This window comes from Paramormyrops kingsleyae, chromosome 8 (assembly GCF_048594095.1).
Source record: "Paramormyrops kingsleyae isolate MSU_618 chromosome 8, PKINGS_0.4, whole genome shotgun sequence".
Classification (NCBI taxonomy): Eukaryota; Metazoa; Chordata; class Actinopteri; order Osteoglossiformes; family Mormyridae; genus Paramormyrops; species Paramormyrops kingsleyae.
This window is the reverse complement of record NC_132804.1, coordinates 33705265-33717238: the sequence shown is the minus strand read 5'-3', so window position 1 is coordinate 33717238 and position 11974 is coordinate 33705265. Positions and strand designations below refer to the sequence as shown.

Here is an 11974-nt window from a genome sequence, read left to right as displayed (position 1 = left end):
AGTTGCTTACTATGCGGCCAGAAAGGCTGAACCCTAACCCTGACCCTGACCCTAACCCTAACTCACATTTGCCAGACTAGGGGCTTGAGTCTCCCCCCAGCAGAGTTCAGTTCAGAGTGCAGGTGAACTGAGGTTTCTAATTTGGCCCGTAATGGACTGGTATCCCATCCAGGGACCCCCTGACCTATGCACCCTGACACAGGCTGATCTTCACTACCCTGTACTGGACAAGCGTTTTGAGATATGGATGTTTCCTGCACTATTTAAAACTAATTTTTAGGTGACGTGATCTTGAAAAATCGTTGCAAATAAGTTACTGCATTGTAATAAATTACTGCCAACATTTAAATTATATATTGATCACACGCATCTGCATTACTCTTGAGACACAGAGACAATGTATGGTAAAACTTTACACTGTAATATGCAGGTGCACAATTGGCCAGTGTAATTAATCCATCATGAGTGGTGCCATAGCAACACAACACTAGACCAGATCTGAGTCACCAAGAAATGAACTGTGGGAGATGCTACTGTATTCAGTCAATGTGGGACTATTGCTCAGTCTACAGTATGCTTTTGGGGGTCTTGCTAAGGGGGGTCATGAAATTGGTCTCTTATTTTATTAACTCTGATAATACAAGAATGTCTCCTAATATGTCCTAATAAATTCACATGTGCTCTTTCAGCAATAGAGTTCGTTGTATGTAATATAGCTAGGAAATGTGCTCTTCCCTGGGGGGATTCATTAATGAAAGACCTTAAATTTGAATATTTCAGAGAGAATAACAAGCTAGTTTTACGGAAAGTTATGGCGAATTTTTCTCCAGCAAACACGTAGTTACATTTACGCAACTAATCAAAAGCAACTGAAAAACACGTTACACTTAAACGCACATTCTGTACTAATATATGTTACTATAGCTAGACTTGCCATTCGCTTAACTGCAAATAGAAACACCCGAAGTTCCACAAATAAAAAATTAATTACTGCATGGCTTTATTATCCATAGATGACTTGCTTATTAACTTATACAGCACTCCTGTGTTAAGGCAACAGTGGGCAGATCTCCGTCGTATAACCCTGAGGAGCAACTGAACGAAAGGTTTGCAGCGCCCTGTTCTCTCCCACGTCTATCCCATTTCACCACTCAGAAACAGCCGCGGCGGACTTTAGATGTGCGTGTCCGACAGCTCCGGTGCTCCGGAGTAAATAACGCCGGATCTCGGCTTTTTCTCTTCAGCTTCGCCTAATCTGATTGCCAGAAAGGCGTGTTTGTCTAGATACACAGACTGCCTGTGACGCGACAGAGAACAACATCTCAATTCACAGGTAAGCGCATAATCCGTCCATGCATCCATTCGTCCTCTTTATGCTTCACGAGTTCCTCATTATAACCCCCCTGTCTCGGTTACCCCTCTGTCTGAATGTACATCTGTATGAGCCCATCAGTCAGGAATCCGACAGATGTGTCAACATTCGTGAAATGAATGATAATACATATGTTGCAGTTGCTCATAACGGAATATGACCCAGCACTTTCCACTCGTCAATTAAATTTTGAATAAATAAATTCCGCAGCGCTTTACGATTGCAGATGATCATCAAAGCATTAGTAATAAACTTTGGTTACTGATCATTCTTGAGCAGTTTGTGTAGTTTCATGATGAGTAGGCTGTTTGAAATTAATTGAATGCTACAGGTGTTTCGCGGGATTAGATTTAGGAGATTTTGACAGGGTGTGCAGTTACACCAGTATCCTAGCCGTCCATTTGTTTGGGGTTAGGAACATGGTGATGGGGTTACACAAGCGGAACGGTCTGAGTCATAACTTCCTTCTGGCTCGCATTTTTTTACTTCCATTTTTATGTGGGGAGGGGTGGCATATATGTAAAGATGACATGTTTACTTCCACCACAAACATCACAAGAACATAGGGCACTAAGCAATCCTTTTTTATTTACAATGATTGCTTATCTATGCAGACATACAAATCTATACAGATATTCAAATACAAATTCGGATGGATTATTGTTTGACTGAATTATTTCAATTAGTTATTACCATATTACCCTGGTTTGTACAGGTACTGGGATCTTAAAATTGCAGTCAGCATGAATGTCCATATTGCTTTTCAGGACTTATTTTGTGGCTCCTTTACTCATTATTTTCCTCTGTGATGTCATGATCCATATCTCATAGTGCTGTTTCTTGCTGATTTTGCAGGCTGCTTTTGAAGACCTGATTCTGCCCTTCTGGCTTTGATAGCCGGTCAGTGTTCAATGTACGGTTTTTCTTTTACAATAATGAGCCCAAGTGCCAGCTGACTAAATGCAAAGAGCAGCGGAATCGTGTGCCAAGCACTTCCAAGAAGCAATTGCTAAATTTCTGCATCTGACTAAGCTTTACTTAGGCTGCATGAGAGCGACAAATCTTGACACGTTATTCATAAATATTTGCCAGTGCTTACACCAGAGTGTAAAAACTCTCCTTAAGACACATTTCCTGTAAGTTGCTGAAAATATTACTAATAGTACTAATATTGTTGTGAGTAATACACCGATTTTACCAGCACAAACACCTGCCTGCTATCTGTAGAACACAAAGTAGTAACTGCCCTTTGGTTCAGGTGTGTCAGGTACCAAAAGACAGCAAACTTTCCGACTCAAACGACTCCCGTCGTCCGGAGCAACAGAAACATGACAGACGTGTTGGCAGTGGTGGAACCATGGGGTGGTGAGGGTGGGAGCAGAGGCCATTTTAGGGGGGTACATAAATTTAAATATGAATATAAGGCATCTAGAAAAAATGGGACTATTTAAGGTATCTAAACGCTATAACTCTACTTTGTTTATAATTGAGGCAGTGGTGGAATTATCAAATACACATTTAATATACCAATTTCTTTCAGTTAAGGTAAGACGTTTACATTAAGTAGAAGATCCCCAAACTTCTGCATTACTCCTGTTCTGAGAGCACATGTTTAGCTCAACAGCACTATGAGCTCATTCTTTATAGTATATCATCAGGGGCACAGAGAAATGGTTACGAATTATTTCTTTTAATGAAACCAACCACAAATTTGACCACAAAAATACAAATACGATGGGGGTGGCCAATAGGGTGGCCAGGGTTCAATCTAGGGGGGCCGCGGCCACCCCTCACATCTGTGTATGCGTGTTGGCTGTGATTCTTAGCTACATGCGGTCTCAGGGTAGCCGCGCTTGGTTTTCCGCCATCTCTCAAGCGTTGCTGACTGCAGCCTGGCTCTGATTGGCTGTTACAGATCCACAGTACAAGCTTGCCACATGGGGAGCGAATTGCCTTGCTGTCCTCTCCTCTCCGCCGCACCTGGCGCTGCGAACCAGTCGTTTGGCGTGCGCTCCTACCTGCACCTCTTCTACGAGGACTGTGCCTTCTCCAGGGCCCAAGACGATGACGATGACGATGAGGAGTCAGCGGAAGAAGCCCTGACTTGGGGACTATGGCTCTGGCTCCTTTGGAGGGTAGGGGCAGCATAGCCAGTACGGCCAATATGGCCAGTATATACCATTACTCCACCGTACTACTGCTTATCAGTCCCTGACCTCAGAAAATACAGTATCAATAAGGAAATTATCAGTTTATACCACAGGTGTCAGACTCCAGTCCTGGGGGGCCGGAGCCCTGCACATTTTTGGGTTTCCCCTTGTTTAAAACACCTGATTCAACTTCTTGTGCTAATTACCATATAGCAGTTGAGTTGAATCATTTGTGGTGGAACAGGGAAAGAACTAAGCTACACAGGGCTCCGGCCCCCCAGGACTGCAGTTTGACACCCCTGGTTTATACATACACTCAGTGACAAAAAAAGTTAAGCACCCAGACAGAGTGGTGGAAATGAAATGAATCTGCACATGGTGCATATGACTGTATCGCAATTATAATACCAGATCAAACAGACAACAGAGTTGGCAGTATGGACACACTGCTGGTCCCATGTCAGTAGGGTGTGGCACCCCCTAACCCCCCCCCCCCACCCCGGGCCTGGATACATGCAGTGATGTGGTGCGGAAGGGAGTCATACAGCCGCTGTATCCTCTCCTGCGGCAAGTCGACCCACAGCTGTTGTAACTGGCCCTCGAGATCCTGCAGATTGGCACTGGGTCTGAGTTGACTTCTGAGCTGATCCCACACATGTTCAACTGGGGAAAGATCAGGGGAACTGACTGGCCACAGGAGGACCTCAACATGACGCAGGCGGTCTATAGACACATGTGCCATGTGTGGACAGGCGTTGAAGACTGAAGTCATACACTACGGCTCCCCCACCATGATGTCATACACTACGGCTCCCCCACCATGATGTCATACACTACGGCTCCCCCACTATGATGTCATACACTACGGCTCCCCCACCATGATGTCATACACTACGGCTCCCCACACCATGATCCCAGGTGTAACGCCGGTGTGTCTCTCCACAGTATTAGCAGGATTGGTCCTCTCCCCTCAGCGCCGCCATACGCTCACACAACGGTCACCTGCAGTAATGCAGAACCAAGACTCATCACTGAACATGGTACGACGCCACTCATCATCAGTCCATGCCTCCCAGTTACGGCACCACTCCAAACACAGCCGTCTCTGCGCTGGTGTTAACGGCAGCCTATGGATGGGGCAGTGAACCCGTAGTCCGGCTGATGCCAGTTGTTGAGATGCGGTGTGGTATGGCACGGGGTGTTGTAGAGAGTGTCGGGCACAGATGTCATGGGGTTCTGTAATGCTTGCCGCACAATATGACGATCCTCCCTTGGTGTGGTCTGTCTTGGGCGACAGGAACCTTCATGATGTGTGTGGGTGTCCTCACATGCCCATTGGTCCAACATCAGGCGACTGTGACATCTGCATGCCCCACATGCTGGGCAATTGCACAATACGACCATCCAGCCTCAAGCAAATCCACAATGCGACCCCATCAAACTCCATTATGTGCTGGTAATGCTGTTTAATGCGTCTACGAGGCATCCTCTATGTCTGGTGATTAGAGGTGCCAGCTCCTTGCAAATCAGAACATTTCCATACCAGTCGTTGGTCTGCACATGTACCAAATTACATCCAGGTCGGACCATTACTTCTGGGTGCTTCATTTTTTTGTCATTGAGTGTACTTACGTATGCTTTTTAGCTATTTACGGTATTGTTCTTGCCATGATCGAAAAGCTCTTGCTCCAGCAGTACTAACACTTGTACCTGGGCATTCATTTACATTTTTAGTTATTTAGCAGACACTTTTATCTAAAGTGACATATAATTGAGTGACATAAAATGATAGCAATAATTATTGCAATATAATTTTCCTCGATACAAGTATAAAAATTGCTCAGTAAAAATGTGTTATGATTTAAGACCCAACTTGTCATCGGCGACAAGTTTTGCATCACAATGAAGTGGCATCACTTTCTGTGACTGCTTGTCTGGACTGGCAATGGACCACAAGTACAAACACAACCATAAAAACACCCAAATTGGTTCAAAACAGGACACCGCGCAAAGTAATATTCAATTATTATTGTAAATAATGTTAAATGAATCATATCACAATAATTATCCATATCAACTCATATGAAAAAAATATTAAATATTTTGCCATAACACTGAGCCCTACAATTGGTTTGGGTCTGCCAATCCCAGGGGCAATTGAGGTAAAGGTTCTTGTTCAAAGGCCCACCAATGAAATCACTCTACCGACCTCAGGAATCTGACACCCGTCCAATCACAGGCACAGCATCCCAACCCATTAAGCCACCCGCACATCAAAGGGCGGAGTAGCTACACCTGTGCCCGGTCGCCTCTTTGCCGGCCCGTATGCGTGTGATATGCCGTCTGCTTAAATAAATGGGAACGTAAGGATGCTTCTGCCTGCCTCGGGGCGAGTGACACTCTGCCCCCTGTTCCAGGCCAGCCTGGCGGTGGGGGTTCTGCTGGCAGTGATGGGCTCCTTGGCGCTGGGTGCCGGCCTGCTCCTGCCCCCACGCATCGAGGGTTTCGGGGACAGCGAGCTGCTGCTGGTGGACGAGCGCGCCGTCGGACACAACGGGGTCCTGCTGGCCTGCCAGCTGGCGGGGGGGGTTCTGCTGGGGCTTGGCGTTGGCGTGCTCCTGGGCTGTGTCCTGACGCGGCGTGCTGGCCAGCCCGGGGACGACAGCAGGGGGCTCTGTCCCGGCAAGCCGCAGGGAGCCAATGTATCCCCCATCCACTCCATGCTGCCCTCCAGCCTGTCCCAGACGTTTAGCACGCAGCCCAAAGCAGGCCCCTGAGCAGCCGGGGCAGAAGGGCTCAGCCTCCATCTCCATACAGTATGTCACCTGCACATGTCCCATCTGTCCATTCTTTAGTCCAAACGTCAAGGAGCACCTTTATCTACAGCATTATAAGTAAGTTGATCTGAAAGGACGTGGCTTTTCATTCAGGGATTCTTAAAGTGAAATATGTACAGTTGTGTCCTAGTGAAAATGCGCTTTTTTTGCACATGCCTTGTTTTTAATAAAAACGCAAGTCTGAATACTGTGCAGTTCCATCAGAATCTGTTATAGTCCATAGCTGAAGAACACTGCAAGGAACCATGGGCAGCAGAAAGCAGTGCAATGCAGCACAGGGTGACACAGAGCAGCACAGGGGACCACAGGTAGCATACAGCGGTCACGAAACGAGGCGGTTCAGGCGCGGGAGTGAGGCATGGTGCAGGCACAAATGGTGAACGACCCACTTGCGGTTCAAAGGACAAACAGGGCTTATTAACTGAACTAAAAAACACAAGAAAACACTAACAAAACAAAGGACCTCGATGGGTCAAAAGTAAATGGGGATAAACAAGACTAATTACAAACGGGGCATGTAAGCAGAACATACCTGTACATCTAACACCAAACATTAATAATTGCAATCTGCAGAACATTCAAAATCAACAAAGCACTGGGGAACTAAACTGAGGAAGGGACTTAAATACTGAAACTAAACTGGGTAAGAAGACTAACACAGGGCAGGGGAGACTAATTAACAAAGACTGGGAAAACAGGCCAAAGATTAAACTAATAATTAAATCAAAGGACCGGGAGGGGGAAACTAAGACTGACAGAATCAAGGAAACAGAATCCAACACGGGGGAATGAGAAAGACAGGTAAAACACAAGCAGAGCACAAAGCCAGAAACCAAAAACAGAAAACAAACCACAGTAACTAGAAAATCTGATACCAATGAAAAACTGGGGAACAATACTAAAACAGAGGGGGTGGGATTCAATCACGAGACAGAGGGGTTCATAGACAACCACATGCTCAAACAGTTGAGCTATGCAGCCAACAGGGAGTGGGTGAAAACACAAAGACTGGCAACAGGAGCTGACCCTGATAAGCGCAGCACAGGGTAGCGCAGGACAGCACAGGGCATCAGAGATAGCGAAGGGCAGCAGGGGGCACAAGGCTGGAGTACAGCCTGAATGAGATGCCAGTCCATCGCAGGGCATGTCCGTACAAAATGGGTAATTCAGAGACATCAAACAGCCTTTGGATCGTGTGAGGACACCAGCATACCCAGAGGGGTCTGACATGACACAGGCAGAGCATGCAAACTGCCCACATGGAACAGAGGTCAAAGTCAAGCCCCCAACCCTGGAGGTGTGAGGCAAGAGCGCTGCCCCGCTGAGCCGCCGTGCCACTTGTTAAGGGAACGAGAAGAACCGCTGTGCAGCCCTTCTGATGAGGAGTTTATTTTTAGACGAGGTCATTTTTAAAGACTGCTCTCCAGGGTGCACGCTGAAAAGCAGAGACCTGTTTTCTCACCAGGAAGGCTGCTGGAAATGGCGGCTTGACATTGCGTCACACAAAGGAGCATGATTTCCCATTCAAGCTTTAACAGATTTTTTAAATTACTTTTTCAAAGTTGATGACCATTTAGAGCAACCTACATCATTACAGGGTTCGCAAAATAATGGAAACAGTGAGCAATGTATTAATATCAAGGATCAGATCAGCAGCAGGGCCATCCATTGCCTTCATAACAGCTTCAGTCCTTGGAATGCTGTGATACAGCTCCTGAGTAGTGTGTGGTGGGGTACCAGCACATTCTTCAAGAAGCAAAGCCTCCAGCTTTCTGAGCGATAGAGAAGGGTGAAATCTGCTAAATTTCCAGAATGATGTTCGGATCTGGCGAATGGGGAGGCTGTGGCAGGTGTTTGCCTTCATCCTGGTGTTTACACCATCACTGGTGATTTTGTGTACAGGGGCTTTAACATCTTAGAATATGGGAACAATATGAGGGAACAGTGGCTGCACCTCTGAATGCACCTGGTCTTAAAAAGTGGCCTCATGTTCTCTGGCCATCATATGACCACTCAGGGCAATCAGCCGGCCTAATGACTCTCACTGTCAGCTGACACCAGCAAGCTGTTTGCTACCTTTGACTTCCTCCAAGCCTGGACCCAGATGATTCCTCATACAATATCACTTCTTTCCAGTGCTCAGAGGTCCAGGTTTTTCAGTCTGTGTGTGTTGGTCTTTGGTATAAGCAATTTCTGGACTACAATCCGGGTGGACGTTCCTGCCTTCTGTGGCTCTGCATGCACAGTCTTTGTTGAGACTGGGTCACAAGGCACCGATTCAGCTCTGTAGTAATTTTTGAGGCTGTGTTTGGCAGCATGTTTACCGTACTCCTGTCCAGACAGAAATACAGGAACCTCTGCCCCCACACCAGCAGCAGTGTGGCATGACCTGCACACCCCCAACTTCATAGTTATTTATGTATATACAGTGCCAGTCAAACATTTGGACACACCGACCCATAGAAAGGTTTATTTGTACCATTCTTTACATTTTAGACTAAATATAAAGGCATCCACACTATAGAATGACACATATGGAATTATGCACTGACCAAAAAAGTATCAAACAAAAAGATAATAATAATTGGGGGGGCTCCGTGTGCCTCTGCTGTTGGGGCTCAGATGGTTGCTGGTTCAAATGCCGTAGTTGGCAGAGTGATGGCATCACTGGGCCCCTGATCAAGGCCCTTAACCCCATTTGCTCCAGGGACTGGCTGACCATGCTCTCCTCTACACCAGTTTCATGAGGTGGTTTCCTGGAATGCTTTTCCAGCTGTCCTGAAGGAGGACCCACATACAGTATATGTTGAACAGTCACTGGTCGCTTTTCCTTCACCCTCTGGTCAAACTGCACCAAAACCAGTTCACTCTCCTTTGTAGGAGGCTTGGCATGTCCAAACTTTTGACTGGCACTATGTCAACACAAGGAAGAAATTATTGTGCATTTTAGCCATTATATTGTGAATGAAGTTCACATTTGCAGTATAAAGGTTAAAATGCATGTCAGTTTCTTGTCATAGCCGAAATACTATGACTGCCCTCACATGAAGTGAATAATGTTGAGTATCTCATAAAAACGGGATGGTCATAATATTTATATTTATCACACAATATATGTATTGTACAGCTGTTTCCAGCACTTCAGTACTCAGATTAGATACCAAACTGCATTTTTTTGTCTGAGTTCTTGTTGGCATATGAAAATTAAGTTGAATCTAATCTAATTTAATCTAACTAGCCTGTTAAATATTCATCTATCCCTGTCACTGGCAAGCACTATTCCTCTATGCCAGAGCAGTTTGTCATATGCTTGATTAGCAGATGCTGTTGTGCGTTTTTGCAACTGTTCCTCTTTACACATTAAATAATTTGTCAGTTTTTTGGCCTTTTTTGAAATTCGGTTAGATGTTTCATGTTTCTTTGAAAACTCACATACCAAAGTGCTGACACATATTACTAATTAGCACTGAACAAAATATGACTCACACTTGCTGCTCCATTTGTAACTGATTTATAGTCTGAGCCACAAAGTTAATATCTCTTTTCTTGTGGTATTTCTATTATTTGTGCAAACCTTCTGTGTGTGTGTGTGGGGGGTGTGTATATATTACATTGTGGGAAACAAAACAAATGTCCCCACAATGTGATAAATATCTGTTTTTTTGACATTATGGGGACCATTTTTCAAGTCCCCACAAAGATCTGTGAATGCAATAAAAAAAAACTAAAAATGCCAAAAGCCTCATATTTAGTTTGGTTACCTATGGTTAGGGTTAGGGCTGGGTAGGTGTTAAGGTCATCATGTTGGGATTAGAGTTTTATCTATAGAAATGAATGGAGAGTCTCCACAAAGATATAATTACAAACCTGTGTGTGTGTGTGTGTGAATGAGCGGTCCCCATAAAGATATGTTTACCCTACATGTACGTGCGTGTGTGTGTGTGTGTGGACATATTACATTTATTAATTTAACAGAAGCTTTTATCCAAAACGATGTACAATGGAAACAGGAGGGTCAACCAGTCCTGGGGCATCTGAGGTAAAGGGCGGCCCCCAACGGTGACATCACTCGTGACATTTTAACTGGTCATTTTAGGAAAAATGTTAAGGAGTTTGGAAACCTACCTAAACACACAAGTGAAGGAAATATTAGTACAATTACTGCATCACTGGCTCATGTCTTAATAAAACAACATTCATTTAGGTGTGCTTTCTGTGTTCCTTGTAGTTTATTTTTATTTTTTTGGCTTTTAGATTTGATTCACAAAACTGCAGTTGTGTTGTCTGGCCAAAAGGAGACAGCAGAGAGTCATTTTCAGGAAAAGAAGCAGGTAATCTTTCAGATTTGGACATTTTTCCATTGAATTGCACCAGAAGCCTTTGCAGTGCCAGTTGTGCAGGGGGACTGGTATGATTTTTACCCGTATCAGAGATGTCTGAGTTCTGGAATGTCCCTGGAAGGGGTTCTCAAGGTCCCATGGGAAACGATTTATAGATAAACTCTGAGAGGAACACCTCCCTACCTCATTTATAAAAGGAAGCTTCAAGCCAGGTGACAAACGAGTGTGAGCTTTCAACAATGACTGGGCTTCCTTAAATATATCCAGTAAATCATATTTTAAATAATTTATATTACAGTTATTACCCAGGTGACCTGTACTGGATAATTCTTCTAATTCTTTTTATCCATCCCTCCAGAGGAAGACACCAGATTACTGTTGTAGACAGCAGCACAATATAGCCAGATATGCAAAACACCAAATACGTTTTACTTAAAAATAAAACACTTTGTTTATATCTGAAAATCCAAGGCATATCCAAGGCTAATGTATTTGTTTATTGGAGTAATCACATACTGTACCAGTTACGTCATTACAATTCATTTCATGTCCCGCCAGAAGACAAAATGTCCCTTTTCTGTGCTCAGTAGTGCATTTTAAATAAATGAATGGCAAATATTATGTTCACCTTGCTAAGGACATAGAGCAGGGCAGATATAGCTACTGCACACACTGAACTTCAGCATGTGTTGTGAAAACAGACATCAGATCCTGGGCGAGGTACAGAACAGTCTGTCACTAAAGCCTTGATCAAAAAGAGCTTTGCTGGTGCCTTCTACCTTAAAACACCATCGGTGTCTAAATTGGCAGTATTTACAAACAAAAGCATACATCCTGCAATCTTTTCCTACAATTGGAAGGGACTGTGCAGCCCAATTCCACTGATAAGATAATGCAGTATTGGTGAGAGTTGTATCCCGTACGAACATTTGGGTATGTGCCAGAGAGTTTCCAGTGGTGCAAATATGTGAGACACCTTTGGTCTGACAAGCAGCTCTCTGGCTGTGGGGTAGGGGGCGCTGTTGAGCAGGTAGGAGGAAAGGACAGGGAAGGTGGGAGGTATGTACAAATGTGGGGGCACACCTGCTGGCTGAGATGGCATATACTGCTTGCAGGCTGACATGAGAGGGATGGGAGCCATCGTCTGGCTTGGGGGAGAACTACACCTGCATCCCACCCTTGAGAATTGGCCCCGGAAGCTGGCGTCCGTCCAGGGTGTCCTGTGACTGAAATAGTTCTGGTGGAGGGTGAGCTTTTCCTGTCTCCTGAAGGATG

General features: G+C 44.9%; 1 protein-coding gene across 2 annotated transcripts; it reads left to right on the top strand.

Annotated features, from left to right (window-relative positions):
- Positions 1-877: 877 nt before the first annotated feature.
- LOC111857233 (neurensin-1-like) lies at positions 878-6544 on the top strand. Of its 2 annotated transcripts, XM_023837867.2 has the most exons (5): positions 878-1106; positions 1245-1333; positions 2228-2272; positions 3288-3507; positions 5940-6544. In XM_023837867.2, exons 4-5 carry the CDS (start codon positions 3310-3312, stop codon positions 6297-6299), a joined length of 558 nt encoding a protein of 185 aa, XP_023693635.2. In that variant the 5' UTR covers positions 878-1106; positions 1245-1333; positions 2228-2272; positions 3288-3309; the 3' UTR covers positions 6300-6544. The 2 variants fall into 2 exon arrangements, with proteins under 2 accessions (XP_023693635.2, XP_023693637.2); XM_023837869.2 differs by lacking the exon at positions 2228-2272.
- The last annotated feature ends 5430 nt before the right edge of the window (positions 6545-11974 follow it).

Coding starts and splice junctions, on each gene's coding strand:
- LOC111857233 (XM_023837869.2), top strand. CDS start 3,310: ATGGGGAGCGAATTGCCTTGCTGTCCTCTCCTCTCCGCCGCACCTGGC. Junction 3,508..5,939: donor GGCTCTGGCTCCTTTGGAGG/GTAGGGGCAGCA, acceptor CCCCTGTTCCAG/GCCAGCCTGGCGGTGGGGGT.